General features: G+C 40.3%; 1 protein-coding gene across 1 annotated transcript in view; it reads left to right on the top strand.

Annotated features, from left to right (window-relative positions):
* The first annotated feature begins 957 nt into the window (after positions 1 to 957).
* FBXL4 (F-box and leucine rich repeat protein 4) overlaps positions 958 to 22419 on the top strand; it is a 62119-nt gene continuing 40657 nt past the window's right edge. The window contains exons 1-4 of the mRNA XM_074896079.1: positions 958 to 1004; positions 6953 to 7124; positions 7916 to 8505; positions 17857 to 18202. Coding sequence (XP_074752180.1) covers positions 7997 to 8505; positions 17857 to 18202 — 855 coding nt within the window. The 5' untranslated portion in view covers positions 958 to 1004; positions 6953 to 7124; positions 7916 to 7996. The remainder of the gene's footprint in view (positions 1005 to 6952; positions 7125 to 7915; positions 8506 to 17856; positions 18203 to 22419) is intronic.

The following is a 22419-nucleotide window of genomic DNA, read 5'->3' as shown; positions in this document are numbered from 1 at the left end:
AGCAGGGTTGTGTAGTGGCCTGCTTACCACTACAGTCAGCAATAGAGAAGCACTCTATCCAAGATTTATACATTTCTAGATTTGGAATTTATTATAAATTTATAGAAATTATATGAAAGCATTATACCTGAAGTACCTTAGATATCAAGTATTTTGAATATTTTCTGAATTTTTAGAATTATTTTTTTGCCACCTCGTCAAAGTCAGCATCGTTATTTTCTACTGTATCTGAACGGTCCCAAGTACCATCTAACATGGTTGGATACACGAGGAGAGTGGACAGACCTACAGCAATTCTGTCAGTTGCTGCAGGAGATGGAAGCGGCGGTTGAGAGAGAAAGCACAAACTTTCGGGCCCACGTAACGAATTAAAGGGTAGGGAAGCAAAACATGACACTTCCTTTGCGATACTCCGGTTAGGGACCCAAGAGGCACCACAATCCGCTGGAGCAAGTACTCATTAAGATCAATTAAAACCAGGGCTGCCCTTATGACGTGCCGAGGGCTCAAACCACCACGTTAAGAGCATGACCCGGTTGGGCTGGGACTAGGGTGAGACTTAGAAGCCGCCCGTTAAAGAGCTTTGGGAGAAGCCAGGCTGGGGCTGGCCGCGGGCCGTTGGGCTTCCAGAGGGCAGCGCTCAGCGCCCGCCTCACCGCAGCCGTTCGCGGTAAAACGGCAGCACCCAGAGACAGCTGGGGTCACAAACACTAACGAAGCAGTAACCCACCACCGCCTTTCGCTTGATTTCGCAATTAAAATAAAGGGACGCCCGGCCGACGTCTCCCGCCTGGCCCCTCCCGCGGCCGCCGCCGCCCTCGGCGGGCCCTGCGCTGGGCGCTGAGGCGCGGGCACGCGCAGCTCGTGGCCCCGCCCCCGCGGCGCCCGGCCGCCGCCGCGCCTCTTCCTCCGGCGCCCCGCCCCCGCCGCTGTACGGGGCTTCCGGCGGCGCCTGGCGCGGCGGCGGCGGCGGGCGGCCTGCGCTGCTCCGCCCTCCGGACGGGGTAGGGTGGCGGCTCCGCTCGGGCGCGGGGGGGCCGCGCTGCTCTACCGGGGCCCCTCCCCTCGGGACGCGGCCGGGGGCGGGGGGTCGCCTTGCCTCGGCGGGGCGGCAGGTGCTCGGGCCCCTCCCTCCGCGCCCCCGCCCGGCCTGGCAGCGCCGCCGGGCCCGTGCGCGGCCGGGAGCTGCCCGGTGCCGGTCCTTCGCGGCGGGTGCGGCCGGGCCGCAGGCGTGTGCGTGCCCGCCCGGCGGAGGCCGGGCCGCAGGGCCGGCGCCCCGGCGGTGGTTGGCGGGGCCGGGGCGGGCTGCTTGTCCGCGCGTCAGGGAGGGGACGCGGAGACCAGCGGCGGCGCCCAGCGGTCCCGTCCGCTTTGGGGGTGGGGGTGCCCCACCGGTGCCCCACCGGTGCCCCTGGGCCCTGGCGGGACCTGCCCCAGGGGAAGGCACCTGTCGGGAGAGAGCGGGTGTGCCCGAGGGGTGCGGGATGGTCGGGCGGAGGTGGGGCAGGGCGGGAGGAACAGGCACGGGAGCGAACAAAGGTGGCGGAGCGCGGGCAGGCGGGCTGAGCTGCGCCTCCTGCCCGGCCCTCGCCGGCTCTGGCAGTGTCAGGCTCCCCACGGGTGTCCCCACCGCTGCGTAGCCCCTGCGGTGTTACACGCGTTACACCTTGTTACCTCAGTTGCCCGTCACAAGAAGAAGCAGGGTAGGAGTGCAACTAGCAATACTTATTTATTTACCTAGGTATGCACTTTGGGGCACTTCTTCACGCGAATTGTTATTTATTGTCAGTGAAGGCTGATGAATGGACAGTGTGGCGAGAACTATGTGGCCTAATAGTTACACTCGGGGTGCAGTGAGGAGGCAGCTGACCAGCAAGCAAATGCTATTACAGAGTAGTCATGCATGGAGAGGTAGTACAACACTGTGGAAAGAAGAATGAGAAGACAAATTGCTTATCGGAAGTAGTATTGAATGGGGATATACGTATTATATTTTGGCATGGGGGGAGAGTTTCACCATAGCTGGAAGGGCAGTTGGTCAGAATGAAATGGTAAAGTGCTGGTGACTTCAGGCTTTGGGTAGAATGAATCATTTTTAAACAGGGGCTACCTGATGATTTACCCGTATTGAGAAATAATTTCTGTTATGTGTGAAGACAGCCTTCAGAAGGCAGGGTGGTTGGTCACCTGGAGCACGTGATAGATGCCTCAAGAACTTAAGTCTCTGTTCCACTGTGACTCTAAACCACACAGTGAGTTCTGGTCCTAGCAGGAAGGAGCAGGCAATCAATGAAGTAATCTGAAATTCTTAGGTTTTGCATGTTTTGATGCTCATGACAGCAACAAAGGCAAGATTTTAAATAGAATTTTCATAAGGCTCAGATTTTTTCACACTGTAAATTTATAAAGTTGCAAATGTGTAAAATGGCTGGTTTTAGTGTCAGAACACATTACAGGAAGAAACACAGCAAGTGAGGCCTGAGTTTAAAGTATGCTGTAAGAGTTTATTAATTTTTAATTAATATTAGCTTCTAGTTTCAACAAGTCGAATGTAGCTGTTGGTATAATCTAGGTAATTAACAGCGAGAAATGCTAACCTGTGGTAAAAATATTCTGGTTTAGCCTGTAATGTAAGGATCCAGTATTCCCTCTGTGCATGAATGTACAAAGATAATTAAGAGATTTCCCATTTACCATCTTTTATTTAAGACGCATATATTAAATTGCATTAATCTTTCTTCATCTATTCTATAATTCAATCTATTGTTTTTGTCATTTATATGTTCTTTGTGATTTGTCAATGTTGCTGTTTCTTTTATAGTTGAATGAAAGAAAACTCCACACAATACTCCCAAGTGTGAGATTAGCAAAGCTGGTGTAAAGAGGAATTATTACTATTACCTCTCTGTCTTTAAAAATCAAACCTGGTGTATACTACATGACTTGTGTATACAACATTTGCTTCTCTTGAAGTAGTACAAACTCTTGTCTAACACATGCGTTGCCAGGGATGAAATATGCCATCATTAATTTTTTTCTATGTCTCTGTTACTTATGTTTTTACACACATACTTCGCTTTGCAGCCCTTTCAAATCCCCTGTATTTTTTTTATATTTCTCACTTTTTCTCAGTAGTCTGGTTGGTGAATAACTATGTAACTACATCCTGTTTCTGCTCTCTTGGGATGAAATTGTGAATAGTGGGGACCCGTGTTTGCAAAAACAACCAAAATTAATCGGTACAATAATCATTAACAGGATGGGTTACTTGGAAGCTGGGAGATAGATTTGTGTATATAAAATCTTTGTAAAAAGAGGCAAAAGGCTGAAGAGATCTAGTGCTTTAGTTTAATTAGCACCCATTCCCATGTAATCTGTACAGAAACTGTAAGACATTTTCCTTTATCAAGTTTTGTTGTATTTGGAAGAAGGAAATAGTGAATTACAGTCTTAGAAGGCTTTCTGTGTGTATAGCACCAAGGGAAGAAGGGTTAATCATAACAAAAAAAGGGGATTTGCCCATATAGTTGAAATAGTTGTCAATTAAATAATGATGTGAATAGGAGAGGTTGTGAATAATGTGATGGGTTTTAATGTATTTTGAAAGAAGGTAGCATCTCTCTCCCTTAGGGAAGTTTTATTCGAGGTCTAGTACAGTCTGGTTCTCTGGAGTCCTGTCTGTCTTGTAAAACCAGAGGTAACATTTCCATGGCCCTCTGCACTGGTCTGACCTGGGGCTCTTGCAGTCTTAACTGCCCCCTTGAGCCAGCACTGACTTCATGTTGACTGGCAACGAGTTGGTTCGGGGAGATGAACAGACAGAAAACTACACTTGCTTGTGAGAGTGATTGGTATCTGGCTGGCTGAGCCCCAGGACTCATCTGGCTCCCCATGCAGTGCTGGCTGGAGCAGTGGCTGTGAAGCGGAGAGAGGTGGGTCTGTGCAGGGCGTGAGATGGGAGGGCAGAGCTCAGGCAGCCCCAAGAGGGACTGAGGGTGGGATCCAATCCGGAAGTGCAAACCGGACATGTAGGCATAGGACAGCACCTCACAATGTCACTGTACGTTCATAGTGCATAGCTTTTTGTTTCTAATCGAACTGTTAACACCCTCTGTGCTAGTCTGTGGTGGCTGCTGGAGGTCCTGGTATTCAACAGCACCATTTCAGTCCATTTAATGGTGTCTTGACAGAAAAAAAAAAAAAAGAAACCAAAGAAAAGAAGGCTGCTGCTTTGGAGGAGGATAATAAGATACGTTTAAAAGAAACCTTTATTAAGCTTCACTTCGGCATAATTATGCCTGTACAAAAGAAAATGTATAATATACCACAGGCCAAAGAGGCTGCCAGAGATTGGGGGATAGAGTTGCATGGGCCCAAATGGGTCTCGTTAAAAATAATCAAGCAGTTTGGGGGAGGGGGGAGTTTTCCACATAAACTTTGCATGTATATGAACCGCTCCAGAGCTGTCTGTCTTTGTGCTTTGCATAGGCCTGAGTCTGCATTTTTATCTTTTTTTTTAAAGTTAAATCCCTTTAATTGGAAATCAGCTTGACCTGTGGTAGTCCTGAAAAAATCTCTCTATATCATCTGGCCCTAGTGATCTGTATTTAATGTAATTCTTTCACTGGCTTATTATCCATTAACCTCCTGAGCAATTTTTCATTCTTCTTTCAACTCCTCACAATTCTTAATGCTTCTTTTAAAATGCCAAAATAGTTTCTATTTGTATTGTAATCCTAATGCTTATCTATCCTTCTTTTATAATAGTTTTCTGTTTCCTCTTGCTTTTTATAAACTACTAAATCCTATATTGCTTTTAACTCTTGAGAAGTTATTTACCTCCACTTGTATTGTTTAGACTAATACATTTTCATGAAAGCTGTATGCTCTTCCCTGTTTCTTCATACCTACTTTAGAGCCTGTTGACCAATGTCAGCCAAAATTGACAAAGTGGCATCAGTGTCAAGGTTATCAAATTTTTACAGGTTTTATGAAAATCAAGTTAGTAGAAGGGCAATGACCCAAATTAATGTTTCTGCTAATGGAAAATCTGCAGCATGATTTCATGTTAGCTGCTCTGTTAGGCCTGACTTAAACCACCCAGCTAGTTGATGTACAGCTCTGAACCAGCCAGTGGTTACGCTGCTCTTTGACAAGCTGATGGGGAGCACCAGCTGGGTTTTACAACAGCGCTGTAAGACCTCCAGGCTGTGGCCAGAGGATGCCTGGAGTTTGCAGTGCAGTTGTTAAGTTGTATAGGATGTGCATGTGAGATAAGCGATTCACTCCTGATCTTGAAGCACCCCAGCTGAACGATTCTTAAAATCGAGCTCTGTAAAGCCATAATTTCCATGGAGCAGCCTTCAAACCATGTTCATCAGTGAAATTTTGAGTCAGAAGCTGATGTATATGCTGGTCTACACATGATTCCAGGGCCTGACAGCAGTAAGTTTGTTGAAGTTTAATGTCTGTTGGCATATTCTGTAAATAGATTTTTCTTTTTAAGAGGGAAAAAATCCAGAAGGAGAATCTATTTGTAATCTTCACTTACATCTTACAGCAGCTCCACATGGAAAAGATAAAATAACAATTTTCAGTTTGGAGTCAGGGTTGGTTGGGTTTTTTTGGCTGATTTTTTTTAAGGTGGAGAGATTGGGGGTTGTTCTGCCTTTTTCCAGTGACTTTTCTAAAAGGTGGTTCAACAGGATGTTTGGGGGAAATGTGACATTATTGGGTTTTGGCATTCCAGGGGAGCTTAAAGTGGATCCAGCATATTGTCTTATGCATTCCCTTCTGCACCAAATGTCAGGAGTAATTCATGTTGTTGACAGCTATGTCAACATGTGAAACTGAATGAAGGACAGGAACTAAACAAAAAGCTAATAATAGAAGAGGCAAGAAAGTGAGAAGTGAACGCTTCGTTAGTAAACTTTCTTGCTGTCACGAGTAAGAGGGTCAAATAGTGCAGCCTGTCCTTATCTGTTACCACAAGCACCTTCTTGTTGGCAGCGTTCAAGCGAAAGAGCTGTTTGTACATCTGTGTGCATTTTGTGAGCATGGGAAACAAGCAGTTTACCCAAGAAACACACACGGTGGATTTATATAGAGGCATACAAAAGTCACTTTGGTTCATCTTAATTTGTTTAATTATTTACCCTACTTTACGGTTATGGTTCCAAAAACTCTGTAAAGAATGGCCTCACTTGTACCCACCGCAAACATTAAATGTGTGGTTTGTCAGCCAGGCAATGTGAGGCCTTGTGTTTGATGTGTCTTCTGTAGTAGAAGAGTCACCTCTCTTGGTTCAGTGATTACCACAGTATGCAACTCCAGTATAGGCTGTTGAAGAAACTGCTTAGTCATCCTTGTTTTGGCCTTTTAACAGGTTAAGGACGTTGCTCCTTATTCTTTCCTAGTAAAAGCTCATGAACAAATTAATCGGAAGGCCAGTTTGTGAGAAACAGTTTGTGGTACTGCAGGCTGTGAATTCAGGAGTGCTGTGTTATTGCTCAAGTGTGTTGTGTACTGCTAGCAGAAATCAGAATACGTTCCATGTTTCCTTGTGTGTTGGTAAATCTAACGGTTTACATCATGCAGGTATGGAGCAGTGGCTAAATACGGTATGAGTGTATGTAAGACAATCTTTATTAGTAGGGAATATGATACAGCCTTTCTGTGTCCTGAAGACAACATTCAGCTATAAATATTTCTTCGCCGTTGTAGATAGAAAACTTCAGTAAAGAGACTTACCTTTAATTTGGCTTTTTCAAATTGCTAAACCTACTTGCTTGTTTTACTTGTGTTTTGATTTAGGCGGTGTAAAACACATTGGTATCCTTAATTATTAGTATGCTTTGTGTTGATTTTTTTAGGTGGCCTGGCAGTATGCAGATCTAGTACATTTTGTGTTTAACTGAATTGTTACATAAATGAAAATGTTTTCTCTTATCAGAAGTAAAATGCTTTCTATAAGGACTTCTGCTTCTGATGCCAGGACTCTCTTGAAGACTTACTTTGTTGCTTGGCTTAAAGGAAGATGATGATGTTAATGAATTCTGAGCATCCTTCAGGAGGCTGGTGACCCTTCTGTCATTGGTGAATGCTGCCATGGACAACTTCAAAGGGTAAAGATAGTATTTTATGAGTTTGTTTCAAGCTAGTCTCTGATACAGGAAGCAGTGGGATAAGTTTTGGTTTAGATTAACTGCCCAAAGCTTGCTTTTTTCACTCTTAAAATCATTCACAAATTATGGGAACAAATTAGAGGAGACATTTTACTGGAGTAGCTGTCCAGCTTTCTGCGTGAGCTGTCTTTGAAGGGTGTATTTACTCTCCAGATTATAATATAATGTAGATATCCTTGAGCTAGCTTTAAATAAAATAACTTGGGTCTGGGAGCAGTCTTACTGCAAAATATAATCAGTGAAGTAACTTAGGTTTTGTCGATCTATACTGCTGCAGCCTGACTAGGTACCTGAGTACTTTGTTTAGAAGTCAGTTTTAGTTCAAGTATTTCAAAACTACACTATGGATAATTTTAGCTGTACCTTCAGATACTCTTCTACAGTTGTTTACTGCAAGGGCCAGATTTCATTTCACACTTGATTTCATTTCGTTAAGTCAGTGCAAGATTTTTGTCTCTTAATAAAGCCCTGAAAATAATGCTTAATTTAACCATTAGTCTTTTTGTTGCTTGAGGGCTAGTTTTGCCTAATGTTTCTTCATAGTACTTTCTGGTTTTAAACACAGTAAATGAGAAGCCACACTTATTAGCCTCCAACTAAATAATTGTCTTAAAATATAGTAGTTTATTAATGTATTAGTAGCAGTACTTTAAGAGGTATTTGAAAGAGTGTACTTTGCTTTCAAAGAATGTTTTATCTGCTCACTCTCTTTATTCATTATGTTTTATCAGCTCTTTTCCAAAACACCACGAGCAGCTAATGCACCTTATAAAGGACTCGTGACCTTTTGCATCTTCCTGAGTCGTATCTAGATGTCACCAGTGTTTCCCATGTTAACAGTTCTGAGCATGTTTTACTATATGTGCCTTCGGCGCCGAGCTAGGACAGCGTCAAGAGGAGAAATGAACAGCCGGAGGGCTATTGAATCAAACACCCGAGCCTTACCTATCAATGTTGAAATAGTTCAGTACGCCAAAGAAGTGTTGGATTTCAGCTCTCACTATGGCAGTGAAAACAGCATGTCATATACCATGTGGAATTTAGCAGGTATTCCAAACGTGTACCCTAGTTCTGGTGACTTTACTCAGACTGCTGTCTTTCGAACTTACGGGACCTGGTGGGACCGTTGCCCGAGTGCTCGGCTGCCGTTCAAGAGGACGCCGCCCACCTTCTGTAGCCAGGACTACGTGGAACTCGCTTTTGAGGAACCTGTGTATCCCACTGCAGTGCACATTCTGGAAACATACCATCCTGGAGCTGTAGTCAGGATTTTGGCATGCTCTGCAAATCCTTACTCACAAAATCCACCAGCTGAAGTAAGGTAATTTTTTTTTTCTCTCCTGTATGCTTGCTTCTGAGATGTTAAATTCTACAAGTGATTCTGTTTAGTGACCTTTACTTCCTAGTATTTCTTTGTTTTGTATCTGACCCACTAACATTTTCTGTATTTCTGCATGTTTTCAAAACTGTTGTGGCATGTTTTTATAGTAAGTTCAGAGATGTAGAATTTTTATTATATGAATTAATGCAGATCCTAATACCAGATTTGTGTAATGATAATTTTTGTGTTGGAATTTTTATGAGCAATAGTTATTATGTATGTACAAAAAATCACTTTTGAAATGATAGTTCTGAGTTGGTCTCTTTTTCCAATAAGAAAAACAAACTGGTTAAAAGAGGCTGAGGAGTCACGGTTGCTGTATCATCCTGCTTCAAGTAGCCATAAACTTTATTCTCTCTACATGCTTTATGTTGTATGTATAGTACAATCAGGTACTATAACTATTCATATGGAAATGAAGCCAAAACCAGAACAACAGAATAGTGGGACAAAAGGTGATGCCATTTGTCTGATCTTTTATTTTTGGTCTGATCAAAGGGTGTGAGCCACACTTCACTTTTACCCTTGCTTCATAGACTAAATGATCTTGTTGGTTTTCTTCATAGTAGGAACTCCTGATGAAATTCGGGGGGGGGGTGGGGGGGTGGCAGCAAGATGGGAACCTGGGGAATGGTAAGATAATAAAGAACAACACTGTTTATGAGGCTCTTAGAGAGGAGGTGAGGAAATGGAAGGAGAAAGAGTGCAGGTTAAAGCACATAGTGGGGTAAACATTGGGAAAAGCTGTCAGTATATGCAATCAAAGTATTCCATATACATCAAAAAGAGATTAAATGATACCAAACCCATAAAGGAAAGGAGAACTGAAAGAAGAAAGACTTAACAACATGTATCCTGTGGAAAATAATTTGCCAACAAATACTATATTCCTCTAAAGTGCATGCTTTGGTGGTGTAAGCAGTGTTAGCTTGGATGCTGAGTGGTTTTTTTTTCCCTGTCCTGCTCTTTACAGGCACAGCTAAAAAGTATACTTTTACGTCTAACTTGGTATCCCATGCTTCCTAATACTAGGCCATTGATGTTTATTCAGAAAGTCCTAGAAAATCAGATGTCATGTTACATATTCAAAATTGCCAGTGTGATGATTCTTACTATTATTATTCTAAAATTCCCAGTCGTACAGTCCTGTGTGATTGTTTTCTCCTGTTGTTTAGTGCAGTTGTCTGTTTTTCAGCTCTCTAATGAGTATACACACTGTATAGCTCTAAAGTAAACATCCGAATTCAAGGAACAGTGATAGGTCAAGCTAATAATAGTAATAATAATCCTAACTTCAGAAGTAAGAGTGCGTTTGGCACTGTAATGCAGGACTTATTTATAGGATGGTATTTGGTGAAGGGAGCTTATAAGACTTTTGAACTTAGAACCTAATGTGAAATGACTTTTGGCCAACTGCCCTGTGAACTTTCACACAGTGAAATACTTCTTTATTTGATGATGCAGATTTTACTACTTTATGATGTAGCGCAGACTTATGTAGAGATTATTTCTGTAACTGTTGATAATATTGCATTAGAGTAATAGTAAGATAGTGTGCTGCAGGGCAATACAAGGATATAATTTTGAATAATAAACTAATGTTATTTTATAAAAACATCTCTAGGTTTTGATTCATAATACATTTTTTATTTTTATGTAAAGCTCAAGTGTTGAAGGAAAGCTCAAGAAATGTTAACTGAAGGAGCTATTTAGTAAGGGTTACTAAAAAAGAAAATTGTTCAGAGAGCTAAAAGATGGAAGTAAAAATATTGATATAAAGCTTTTTGGGATGTACTTTGATTCCTCTCTGGGTATTGTCAGAGTGAGAGCACAGACTTTCCCTTCATAAAAAAGAATGAAGTTTCTGTAGGACCCTGCTTTTTAATTTGTAGGTAGGAGTATCTCTTGTGCGGCCTACCTAGGTTAACAACATTGCTGGTTAGACGAAGGCTGTCTCAGGGAGCCTTAGAACCAGTTGTCTGTGCTGCATCTTTAGTACTTGCCAGTCTTGATGCTAGAGAAGTGTTAGAGCGACTTTTTTTTTTTCCTCCTTTTGGCTTACCTTTCTTCAGCAGGTCTTGTCTGTTCAGGGCTGCACGTTTGGTTTGTTGTCTTTCTTCTGAGAGAGACAAACATGTCATTCATGGTGTCTTGAAGGGAAGATGAAGGAACCCTTTCTTCACATGAGGTGTGCAGTACTTTTTCTCCATCTGGTCAGCTTTATGAGGCGAATATTAAGAGTTGCAAGAATACAGTCTCTTTTTTGCTTTAGTTCTCGGTTCCCTGTTTTCATTTCCAGAAATTCTCTGAGATGCCAACTAAGAATTATTATTTTTGAAGGTGGGATGCTGCTGGTAATCTAAGGTGATTCCATGTTCAACTAATGTTTTGGACTTGAAGAACTGCCATACTGTTTTCTGTTAAAAAAGGCCACGTCCCTGTTATTCGAAGGACATTTAGAATCTTGTTTTCCTCTTCTGACTATTTTGATGCTCAATTTTAAATCATCTTATTGCCTAAAAACCTTGAAGTGCTGCTTTACTTTATCTGCTGACTCTGGATCTGTTTTTTTCTGAATGCCAGTGTAGAAAGGGCAGGTCATTAGATTCCTTTTCACCAGTTCTTATTTTGATATAAAAAGGCCAAATTAATGGTGGAGTCAAAACTGTTGTGAGGAGGTCTGTTGAGACTTGCTGTAATGTTATTCTTAGTGGATTATACTAGTCCAACTGAGTAATCTTTTTTCCCTTTGTTTAGTATTTAAAATGTCAGTTCATCCAAGATTTCACTGTGTGTAAAAGCTCCTAACCTACAGGAAGCTCTTTAAGGACTTGATGTACCACAGTCCTTGCTCAAGAGGACTTTATTCTTGTAGAAAAACATCTATAGCTCACATAGTTGGCCAGTGTACTGCTCTGCTGTTTGCTTTATGCTTTGATTGCATCAAAGAACGACTTGGGCAGGTGTTCAGAAAAAGGTCTTTAGTCGTATTCCTCTGTTGCTGGTGCCCTGAATCAGTTACAGCTTTGTATGACACTGTCTCAGAGTCTTTTTAGAGGTGGGATCAGCTCTTCATGGATTGGGAATAAGCATTTATTTTTTAGAATTGAATGTAATTTTTCCTTAATAATTCCAATGCTTAAAATAAGACAGTTAATTTAAAGTTTTTTCATTATGTTTTAGCCAGCTTCCAGCAATTTGAGGATTCTCTGTACTCTCTTATCTTTTGCTGCTTTAAACACAGAAGACATTATGTCACTCTCCTCTGCATAAAACAATTTTTAAAAATCATAAATGTCAGAGAAACTGCTGTCTTTACACACGGAGACCTTTTGTGCTTTTCATTAGTGCCACTCACACCTTGACTGGTGAGAAGTGTTTGGTATTTTCTTAAACTATACTGACATATGTTAGTATCCATGTACACATTTATTACATGAATTATCTGAGTGCAGAAAATCCAAGCAAAAATTAATAATCTGAGATTAAGAAAATATTGAATCATATAGTCTTAATTTTTTATATGGTGAAGAAATCCCTCCTTTTCTTGTATTGTGTTTTGCTATGATTATTGTACTAATGTACTGTGGTGCACATTCTGTGTACTTAAGGTTTGGTGACAATGATGGGTCTTTTTCCAGTGGAAGAGGCAGAGCTGCACACAGGCATGGTGGGGACAACACACCTGATAGTGGTGTGAGCTGAACCCAACCAAGGGAATTTTCTTTGTTTCTCGTAGTGGATTAGATTGATGGATAAGCTATAGCTAGATTCTCTAATGATAAAAATGTTTTCTTTCCTGTTTCTTTTTCCTCCTCATTTACCCAGAAGGTTTACTCTTGGTGAATCCCTAATGGCTTTGTTGGTATCAGCCCTTTTGAAGCATTTTGATACTCCTAATAGTGAGCTGCTGTCAGACAGGGAGAGTTTGTGTGTGTTTAAATAGGAGCTTTCTAGTCAGAAATTATTTTTTCAGAAGTTTTTCAACTTTTTCTTTTTACAAAAATAACTTTGCTTTTTAAATTTGGAATATAAAAGAAAAAATTGCTCCCTGTTCTTCTTCAGTTGTGGTCTTTTTTTAACTTAATTTTGACAGTTTCTCTTACCTCATGTACATTATAGTGACACCACGTATTCATGTGCTTTTATAAAAGCTCAGAACCAGAGATTCCTAACTAGTCTGGGATGTGTGGCAGTTCTTGGGGTGATGTTTCATAGCATATGACCTTACTGCTATGTGATGATTGCTTCTTTAGTAGATCGGAGACTGTTTTATGGTGGTTTTTTTTTCTTGTTTTCCACAGTGTAACACTGATTAGGTTGTTTCCCCACAGGTGAGATACCATGATCATTTTGGCTGACTGGAAGCAGTTCCATTCTGCCTTGTGTGTTCCTATCATTTATTTAATTTAATATCTTTCATGTTATTTAGAATTTTGCTAGATGCTCTTTTGAGTAAAATTCCGAGTTTGATTTGCAAATGAGCAGCTTGGCTCAGCATTTCCTAGCTTAGTGGTGTTTGCTGCATGCAAGATTCCTTTCTCTTTCTGAAGGCCTTGAAGCCTGTAGAGACAGAAGCTGCTTCAACCAGAGGAGCAGGCTAAGGAAGATGGACAAAATAAAAGGCTCCCTCTCTTTCCATTAGAAAGTTCATTGTACTTCAGCAATACAATGCTAATCCAGGTGGGAATGTTGTGGTTTTGTTTGCTGGCAGCCGGAATGGGGATCAAAATGTTTGATGAAAAAAATCTCCCCTTCTGATGAAGGGAGAGATACTGGAAAGGCAGTGTACTGAATGTAAAATATTGTGAGTCTCTTGCTTTTAGAGTGGTGTTCAGATGGTTCTTTCGTTCTACCTTTTCTTCCCTGTGAATCTCAGATGAAGGCACCCAAAACACTGCTGATACCATCAACACATTAGAGTGTTATAAGGGACCTTCAGGGCTGTATCTCACCTATGTGTAACACACAGCTTAAATTCTAGCCACATGCACCCTTACTTATAACTTGTTTTGACGTCTTCAGGGAAACAGCTTTTTCTTGTCCAGATGACTGCAATAGAAGAATGAATTCTGGGTTCATGGGGCACAGTAATTTTTGAGAAACCCCTAGAAAGCTCACGTAGGCAGGGCAGTTACTTGAAATATGTTTTGCTGTTTTAAATGCTCTGAGCATTCTTGGAGTCCTGTCTGCTCTCTTTGGTGTCTCAGAAATGAATTCTCAAAGTAGAAGTGGAAATCTGCTGTGTATTCCCACATACTAATTAGACTGCTGTGAACTCTGTTTATCGCCTTGATCTGAATGGTTCTAAGATTATTCTCATGATCAGTCTTCCCTGCCAGTTGTATTTACAAACAAACAGCTGTGGCTGGGGTGCACTTTCCAGGTTATGTTGAATTTAGCGTGCTGAAGCATCCCTGGCATGTTAGCAGGCAGGAGATGTTTTCTTGTAGGTAGCTTAGAGATTATTTACAGAGCACTTGCTTGGATAAGAGCAGATGGGATGTATTATAATCACATATCATGATTATAATTGTTGCAGAAGTTGCAATCTCAGCAAAGATGTAGTTGTATTATTCTCTGACTTTCCTTATGTTCTCCTTGTTGGCCTATCTGAAATTTTGCCTTCTTTTGGCTTTTAGCACAGCTGTAAATTTCTCAGAACAGGGTATTTATTTTTTGTGCTTGAGTTGCATGTAGTGCTTTATTCACTTTCTACACCAATCTCAATTTTACAATGCAAGAAATCTCAACAGATTGCAGGTGAAGTTTAATCTTGTCTTGCTGGAGAGAAATCTGATTACTTTTCCTAGAACCCACTTTTCCAAAGAACCTTTCTTATATATTTTTATTCAGAACGAGCCAGGTCTACTCAGGCATCATCTTAGCCATTAAAAACCTTTCCAACAGCTTTAGTTCAACAGAAAATTAAACAAGCACTAAATATGTGCTCTCATATGACACAAACCTTACAAGTATGTTTCTCAGCCTAAAAGTCACTAGACTGTATTTTCCTTCACGGTGAGGAAAGGAGAATGGGAAATTTTTTTCCACATAGGTGTATGGAACCTATAGTGTCAGAAATCTGAACAGAATGAGTTCCTGACTATCTTCATGAAGTAGAGAGAAATCTAATGGAAAAACTGAGTCCATTAAAGCTGAATGGAAAAACTTCACTCAAAGTCCTCATTTTCCTCAATCACTGAAGAAAATACTACATATTACTGCCTTTCATTCAGGCTTTGCATGGCAGTGTACTGAGGCTTTCTAGCAGATTGCTGGTGAAACCTTCTTATTGCACTCTCTTTGCAACACATTTGATCAGCTGTTACTGTATACCTGCAAGACTTGAAGACAAACAGTGTCCTACCATAAGTCATTTGATTCTGCTTTATTTTTTGAGAGCTACCTAATTAACTCAAAGGGTTTAGGTGGTGGGGAGAATTCCTTTGACTTCTTTATAGGTGTCTTTTGGGATTCAATTTCTTTTTGTTTTGGGTTAAACAGTTTATTGAGCATCTTAAGCTTGGAACAAATGCAGGCAACCTTATTAGGGCAGCTGATTTTGGTACACACCCTCAAAACAGGACTGATTGTCAAAATGCCTTTTCTTCTGAATGATTTTGAAATGGATGACCATAACAAAAAAATGCTCCAGAACAGAAAAAATGTGGATTTTACTGTAGCCTCTTGGAAAGTTAGACTTTTTTGTGATCCATTTCCAGCTGTGGAGTCTTTACTCCCATTCACATTACATGTAGCCCGTTTAAGTGTCAAAGTGGTGATCCTAGAGGAAGAGACCAATTCCAGTTGTAGTAATGTGTGATTAGGAGTATGCCTACACTCAGCAAGAATTTACCAATGCTGACTCAGAGCAATTGCTATGGCCTGTTCCTGTGTGTGGTGCCACAAACGCAGAGAAGAACATCAAATCAACCTGATAGACTTGAGGTATTCTAACTAAACCAACAGTTAACTCCTTTAAAGTTAGATTGGTGGGCTGTTGACAACAGTGTGGCAATGGCAGCGGAAAACAGTCACCAGTCTTGTTCATCAGTGCTTGGTATTTGATGTGGAGTTTCACAAGATTGTAAAGTCATGCTGTGTGTCTTTCGTTATTGCAAAGAATGGATACTAGAGTCACTGCTTGCTGAAGGAGGTTATTGCTCTGCAATTTGATGAACCTAGACCTCCAGTTGCATTATTTTTTTCCAGAGCTCTGCTACTGCTAGGTAATCCTCTCTCCAGGGCACCAAAAGAGAAGTCAACAGCCGAGACACATTCTGTTAGAAGTTGATGTACTAAGTTTTTCACTAATTTAGCATGTGCTAAATTAGTGAAAAAATAGCCTTGAGTTCCCTAAGGATAGTTTGGGTGGGTATATGAAAGAGTCTAAGCAAAATGTCAGATGGTGATCTGGATGTGTTCAAGAAAGGTCATGTGCATTGCCAACATTACGTATTTGCTTAGGGAATCGACCTGTGTGAGAGGGTGTGACAGTGGAACTACATCTGTTACCTTTTGCCATAAGTTGACATTAATTTCCTAAATTAATTAAATCTTAGTAATAAGTCTCTCGTAAGAACTGTTAAACTTAGGGTAGAGTTGTCCACTGTCCTATGTTGGTACTTTCTGGTGTGCCATATATTCACCAGTCCTGCATGTTTGTTTTTAGTTCATGACTTTTTTTTTCCTTTGACAGAAGACTTCTGCAGGCTTCCTATTCTACTGTAAGGTATTTGTTGAGAGTGGCATGGTGTAGGATAGGAAAATTTACCTGTGCATATCTGAAAATGTCCATTATGAAATGGAAATTTCAGTTGATATAGATTAATTTTCCTATCCTGGAAATAGTAGAAAATATCAAGCTTCTAAGCCTTATTTATACTGTTTGCTATGTTTTAGTGAAAGTCCTTGCATATGTTACTTTCTGTCATGATGACCAAAGTTTGAGCATTTGTTTCTGGAAAATAAAGCATGTTTGATTTTTTTTTATTTTTTTTTTCCCCCCCTATGTGTTTTGCAGTACATGTCAGTGTTGAGCAATACTTGTAAGTTCAGAGTAGTGGTATGTGGTAGGGAAAGCCGAGATGCGAGGTACTGAGGAGCACATACAGCATTTGTGACGCATGTAATGGGACAAGTAGCCTGAGAGAAATCCTTGAAGCTGGGACTGGGCTGATTGGGAAGAGATGAATTAAGTATGGAAGTGTCCCATGGGTATAACCCAGACACAGATCGCTGTAAGTGTACTGTCAAAGGGAGTAACAGCAGTGCTGCTGAAGGCTTCTTTAGGAATTAATTAGCTTGAGGGAAGAAAAGATGGGCTTCAGTTACTGAAGGCCCTCTAAATAAAATCCATTGACTGGATGAGGACCCATGCAGATAAAGAGATCATGTTTCTGTTTTCAGGCCTTTTGGCAAGTGTGGGAGCACTGAAGACCTAAGACTTGATTCTCCAGATTACTCAGTTGGCAGCAAGTTTTGCTGTCATTTACTGGAGGAGATTTGATGTCTGTGTGTGGAAGTAAGGATTTATGTATGGAAGTTCTGTGCATGCCCTGAACCTCCTTCTGTCACTGGACCAAAGAGGAGAAAAACTTCTCAGTTTAGCAGCTTGGAAATTGTAATATTTTTTTGCAAAGGACCCTTTCAAAAATGACTTGAAGATTCTATTTTCTTTGGTAATTTGACAGTGAATTACTTTTAAAAAGAATAGTTTGCTTGCCTAGACAAACAAAGTTTAGATTATTCTTTAAATAATTTGCAGTGCTGCAGTTTAAACAGGTTTGATGATAAAGAATCTGAGCTGTGGGGGTGTTTTTGATGTAATTATTTTTTGTGAAAACCTTTTGTGGGAAATAAGAGAGGTTAGCTGCCTGTATGTTTGGGTTACATGGCAAGACTGTTCCCTGCATACTTACACTAACATGCCATTGTTGTAAAGACATCTGTAATCCATTTGTTACGATTGCCTTACCTGTGAGATGTTAGAACAACTTGTGCATAAATAACAGTACTCTAACACAAGTGTGTGACTATGAGTATACAGCTTGTTTTGTTAGGAATGCAGAGAATATATGCAGAGGTCATGCATTAGTGTGCTCTGTTAAATTAATCCTTAGGATATTTACCCAGTCTAGGGGAAACATAATTTTCATTGTTTTTTCAACCACTCTTCTCACTTGTTTAATACTTCTGACAGAAGCACTCTTACTGTGTTCAGGAATTGCTTTAGTAATTTTGATTTTAATCTTTATACTGTCTGTGTGTGCAATTTTTCTTTCACAGATGGGAAATCCTTTGGTCCGAGGCACCTACAAAGGTGAATGGTCCTCAGGCTCGGCAATTCACACCTTGTATCAAACAGATAAACTTTCCCACAAACTTAATCCGACTGGAAGTGAACAGCTCTCTTCTTGATTATTACACTGAATTGGATGCTGTAGTACTACATGGTGTGAAAGAGAGACCTGTACTTTCACTTAAGACTTCGATGATTGACATGAACGATATTGATGAAGATGAGGATGAAGAGAAATACGGCTGTGGAATGGACACCCTTAATAAACAGTTCAGCATTGTTACCCTCAGGGAATGGCCAACTAACGGATATTTTGATAAACTGCCTTATGAGGTACAAAAAGCATGTTTATACTCGGTGTATTTGCTTTGATTGTCAAGGGTGCAAAGGTGCTTTATAGGGTACTGGTCAAGACTTTTTTTTTTCCAGTTGAGTTCTGCATTCTTTTGTGAATCTTCTGTGGTTACTGTATAGTTATGCCTGAATTATGTGAATCTGACTACTTCCATGGATGGATATTAGCAAGCTGCTTAGCTGGTATTTACATAGTTATTGCACTTTTATTTCTCAAGAATCTGTCCACTCACACAACAGTTTTTACACCAGTTATTCTAGCCTTGAATTTCTAGCTGTTGAATTTAGAAGTTTCTGGCAGTTTTCCAGCAGTTTTAGTCCTTGTGCTTGATAAAGATGATGTGTAAAAGAGATATGAAAAGATAGAACCAAGATCTGGGAGTGGAAATAGTTTGTAACAGGCTAAAAGTTACTTTTTCTGTTATCTCTCTTACAAAACCCCACAACTTTGTTCTTGAAACTCCCATAAAATTTTCATCTCATTATGAAGTAAGCTTCTTCCATCCAGTTAAGTTCTGATTCATAGTGCGGGTGAAAAGTGTTATAGCTGGACTTCTGTCTTGATTTGATGTTTGCTACTTTTTGTTCTATCATTAGCACAGAAAACACTTGTGAGGAAACTCCTTCCATATCCCCTGGCAGTGGGGCAGTAGCAAGTGTGCTCAGAGTCTGTGTAGATAAATATTTTCTTTCCTGTAATTTCCAGTATAATGAGGTTGTGAAGTATGATTACTGAACATTGTGTGCAGGCCAGAAAATTCTCAGTGGGATGTAGTCATTTATGGAGGGTAGTACCCTAGCTAGAGTAAGAATTGAGACATGAAATAATCAGCTTCACCTCTCCTGAAATAAACTGGGTTTGCACATAGCGGAAGAGAGCCTTTACTTGCCTGTCAGACCTCTGGACTTGGACAGAGACGTGATTGTTTCTGCTCTTCAGTGTACTGCAGTCTGGCAAAAGAAGCTGGTGTTTGTTTACTGCGGTAACTCATCAAATGCTTAAAGGCTTGATTCAAACTCGCTTTTGAAAGTGAAGGGAGGATGGTGGGAGATGCTGTCACGGATTGCAGGGCATTTTCAGAAATACATGATTTAATCAAATAGTATTTTGGTTTTGTCACATCTTCTGTCTCTACCCCAATTGGGCATGTGAAGGCCATGGTTGGGTGACCATGTGCCCTAGTAACCTGCAGAAGTTTGCTGTGCTTGGAAAGAAGAAAGAGAGGAAGAGAATGTAACAACTCTTTCCATCCTCCTCCTGTGTATTTATCTTCTCTTTGCAAGTGGAATAATAAATGAGGATAGTAACTTCATCCCGAGTTAGCTCTAGTGGTGTTTTTTTCCCCAGAGTCCGTGTAGTGTTTAATATATTTTACTGTCAGTGCTGAAGGAAAGAAAGTACTTTGCATATGCAAAGGTGCTGTTGATTCAAGAACATCTTAAAACGTATCACTGTTTGAAAATTTGAAAATGTGTTGGTTTTAGTCATTCAAAGAAATTAATTATAGAGAAAACTTAATTTAAATTTAGGAAGTGTTGTTTGAAAAGGCTGGATAAATTGATTTGTAATACAGTAGACTACCAGAGATATTGATTAATCTCTTTTCTGTTCCATGATTACATGTATTAACTTTATAATTTAGAAAGTATTTGTGTAGTCCTATTAGTCCTGTGAACTTCTGCCTCCACGTACTTTATTGTGCTTTTCTGCTTTCCTGTTTGCTTCCTTTTTTATCAATTTTTTAACATGTTTGGTTTCATTAATGCATTTATATGGTCTATCAATACCAAGCACTTTTTTTTTCTTCTGTTTTGATTTAAAGAAATTGAAAATATGGGTGGAATATTTATCAGAAAACTACAAAAGATTAATTCTGGACTGGTTTTATAACACCAGAAATCCCTGTCTCCTCCTTTCTTAGTCCAGCTGGAAAGTTTGGGTATCAGAACAACAAAAATGTTGTACTTTGTAGTAAGACTTTTTTTTACTGTATCAGATATGGGAACAGTACTGTGCACACTGTTTTCAAGACTGACAAGTGTCAGATTTTTCTGGGAAGTGTTCGAACCTTGTAATGATGAAGTAAGGCAACCGCTGATTCCTTCCAGTTTTGATTGATACATTACATGAAAAATTGTATCTTTTTATATGTTCATGTTGACTGTGAACATTTAACTGTCCTTAGTCTTCATACATATGCCTATTCTTTGAGCTGTTTCAGGCTTTTTCATACTACCCTCCATAATTCACAAAATACACGGGCTGAATGGTCTTCTGTGCTAATCTTAAGCAAGCAGCAGTTCCTCTAGCCTTTGTTTTGCCTTCATTTTCTTTGTGAAACTTTCATAGACTATCCTTTCATAGACTGTTGTTATTCAGAATGACATTAGGAATGGCTTGCTGCAGTGTGAGCTCTAAAAACATTTTAAGAGTCCACAGGGCTCCTGCCAGCAAAAGAGAAAAATGCTCAACTCCTGGGGCACAGATTTCCTTAGAAGAAAGTGTGAAATCTTGGATGAACTAGGTGAGAGAATTTTACTTCCCTGCTCATGGACAGTGTTAACCAGCAGTTAGTAGCTGTGAAGTACTTATACTATCATCTGTTCACCAGAAGTACCTTTTTTCTAGGAGGATTTTCTAGGAGACACTTCATATCCTTTTCTGTCTTCCCAGTTACCTTTGACTAACTTGTGCTGCTTGTAAAGTGGAAGGGGGAAGCCTTAGTCCTAGCAGACTTTGCAGGAATGTTTGAGACCTGAAGGCCTGAACAAGTTAAAAGCCTGTGAGAAAGGTGAAGAATACCTGCCACAACATACCTGTTGTGCAGTTTGAGGCTCACCAAGATGTGCCAGGTACCAAGAACCTAACTTTTGTTCTCCACAGAGAACAGTCAGGAGAAATACTGCATGCTGCAGTCCAAAAGATTTTTTTAATATAAATTTTGATATAAAAGGATATAAATGACATCTCTGTCATTCCTTGAAGCCAATTTTTCCTAAAACTGCCTACAAGATTTATGAGCTGTTCATGTCTACTGGGGAAGTGAATTTCACCGCTAAATGTGGATTTGGCACCTATGTTCTGGGAAAATGGGTCTTGAATGTAAGATCTGCATCCCTTAAATGATACTTAGAAGAGTCGAAGAAATAAGCATGAGCATTTTTTAAGTGTCATACACTTTTTCCCCTCAACAGTAAACTACTTATATCTTTCCAGAATAAATATTTGTAGGCTTTCAGAAAATCAGCAAGATTTTATGCCTCTCTTTGGAAAGAGAAACTCATGAGGGTCTTAAAAGCTGTCTTAACAGCTAATAACTATATGGCACAAGATTTCCTTCAGATAATAGCCAATACACTTCCAGATGCTACAGCAGACTAGACTCTGAGCAATGGCACATGGAGAAGATCTCTCCAGCTTTAGCCCTCCTGGAGTTTCAGTCACTTGATTGTGCAGTCTGTCAGTAGGATCCCTTTCTGTTTGTTGACTCAGGAAGGGGCTTAAAGCCTTTACAGCCTTCCATTGCTGAGAGTATCAGAACCTATAGCTTGGTGATGTAAAGCCCACTCTGCCAAAGCAGAGTGGAATATAGAAAAGAGAGACTTTAAATGGTTGTGTTTTGTGAAACAGTTGCAAGATCCACTTATGTACATGTGGACTGTTAAACGTGTATGTATTTGCTGCTGCAAGCTGTAGGATCATGGAGCTAAGGACTGTGTTCTCTTAAACTATTTTGAGGAAATGTCAAAAGCCCAGGAATACCATCCTCTTCTTCCTGCCTTCTCTCTTTGCCTTTTTGTGCACATATCCTTTGTCCTTTATCTGAACATGTCTTAGTATCACTTCTAATTAGAGTCCAAGCTGTGGCAGTTCTAGCTGCAGAATGAAAAAAAATTGCAAGTCATTTGTTTGCATGTTTCTGAATGAGTGGTTTGTATAGGCCAACATATTTTCATATTGAAGGGACTCATGTTGGAGAACTGAAAGAGGAAATATGTAGAAAGTGCAGATATTCTAGGTTTGACCAGTGTCCAGGCATTATTTTCTGACCAAAGCAAGTTCTGCATTATTGTGTTCTAGTCACAGAAAGTATTTTATTTGGTACAAATGGTTATTGCTTGCTGTTAGTCAGCAAAAAAGCTTAAAAAAAGCTAGAGAAGCTTTTGGATAGGTAAGTACTATTATGAGCTATGCC

Source organism: Athene noctua, chromosome 1 (assembly GCF_965140245.1).
Source record: "Athene noctua chromosome 1, bAthNoc1.hap1.1, whole genome shotgun sequence".
NCBI classification, from domain to species: domain Eukaryota; kingdom Metazoa; phylum Chordata; class Aves; order Strigiformes; family Strigidae; genus Athene; species Athene noctua.
This window is presented reverse-complemented; position numbering and strand designations above follow the sequence as displayed.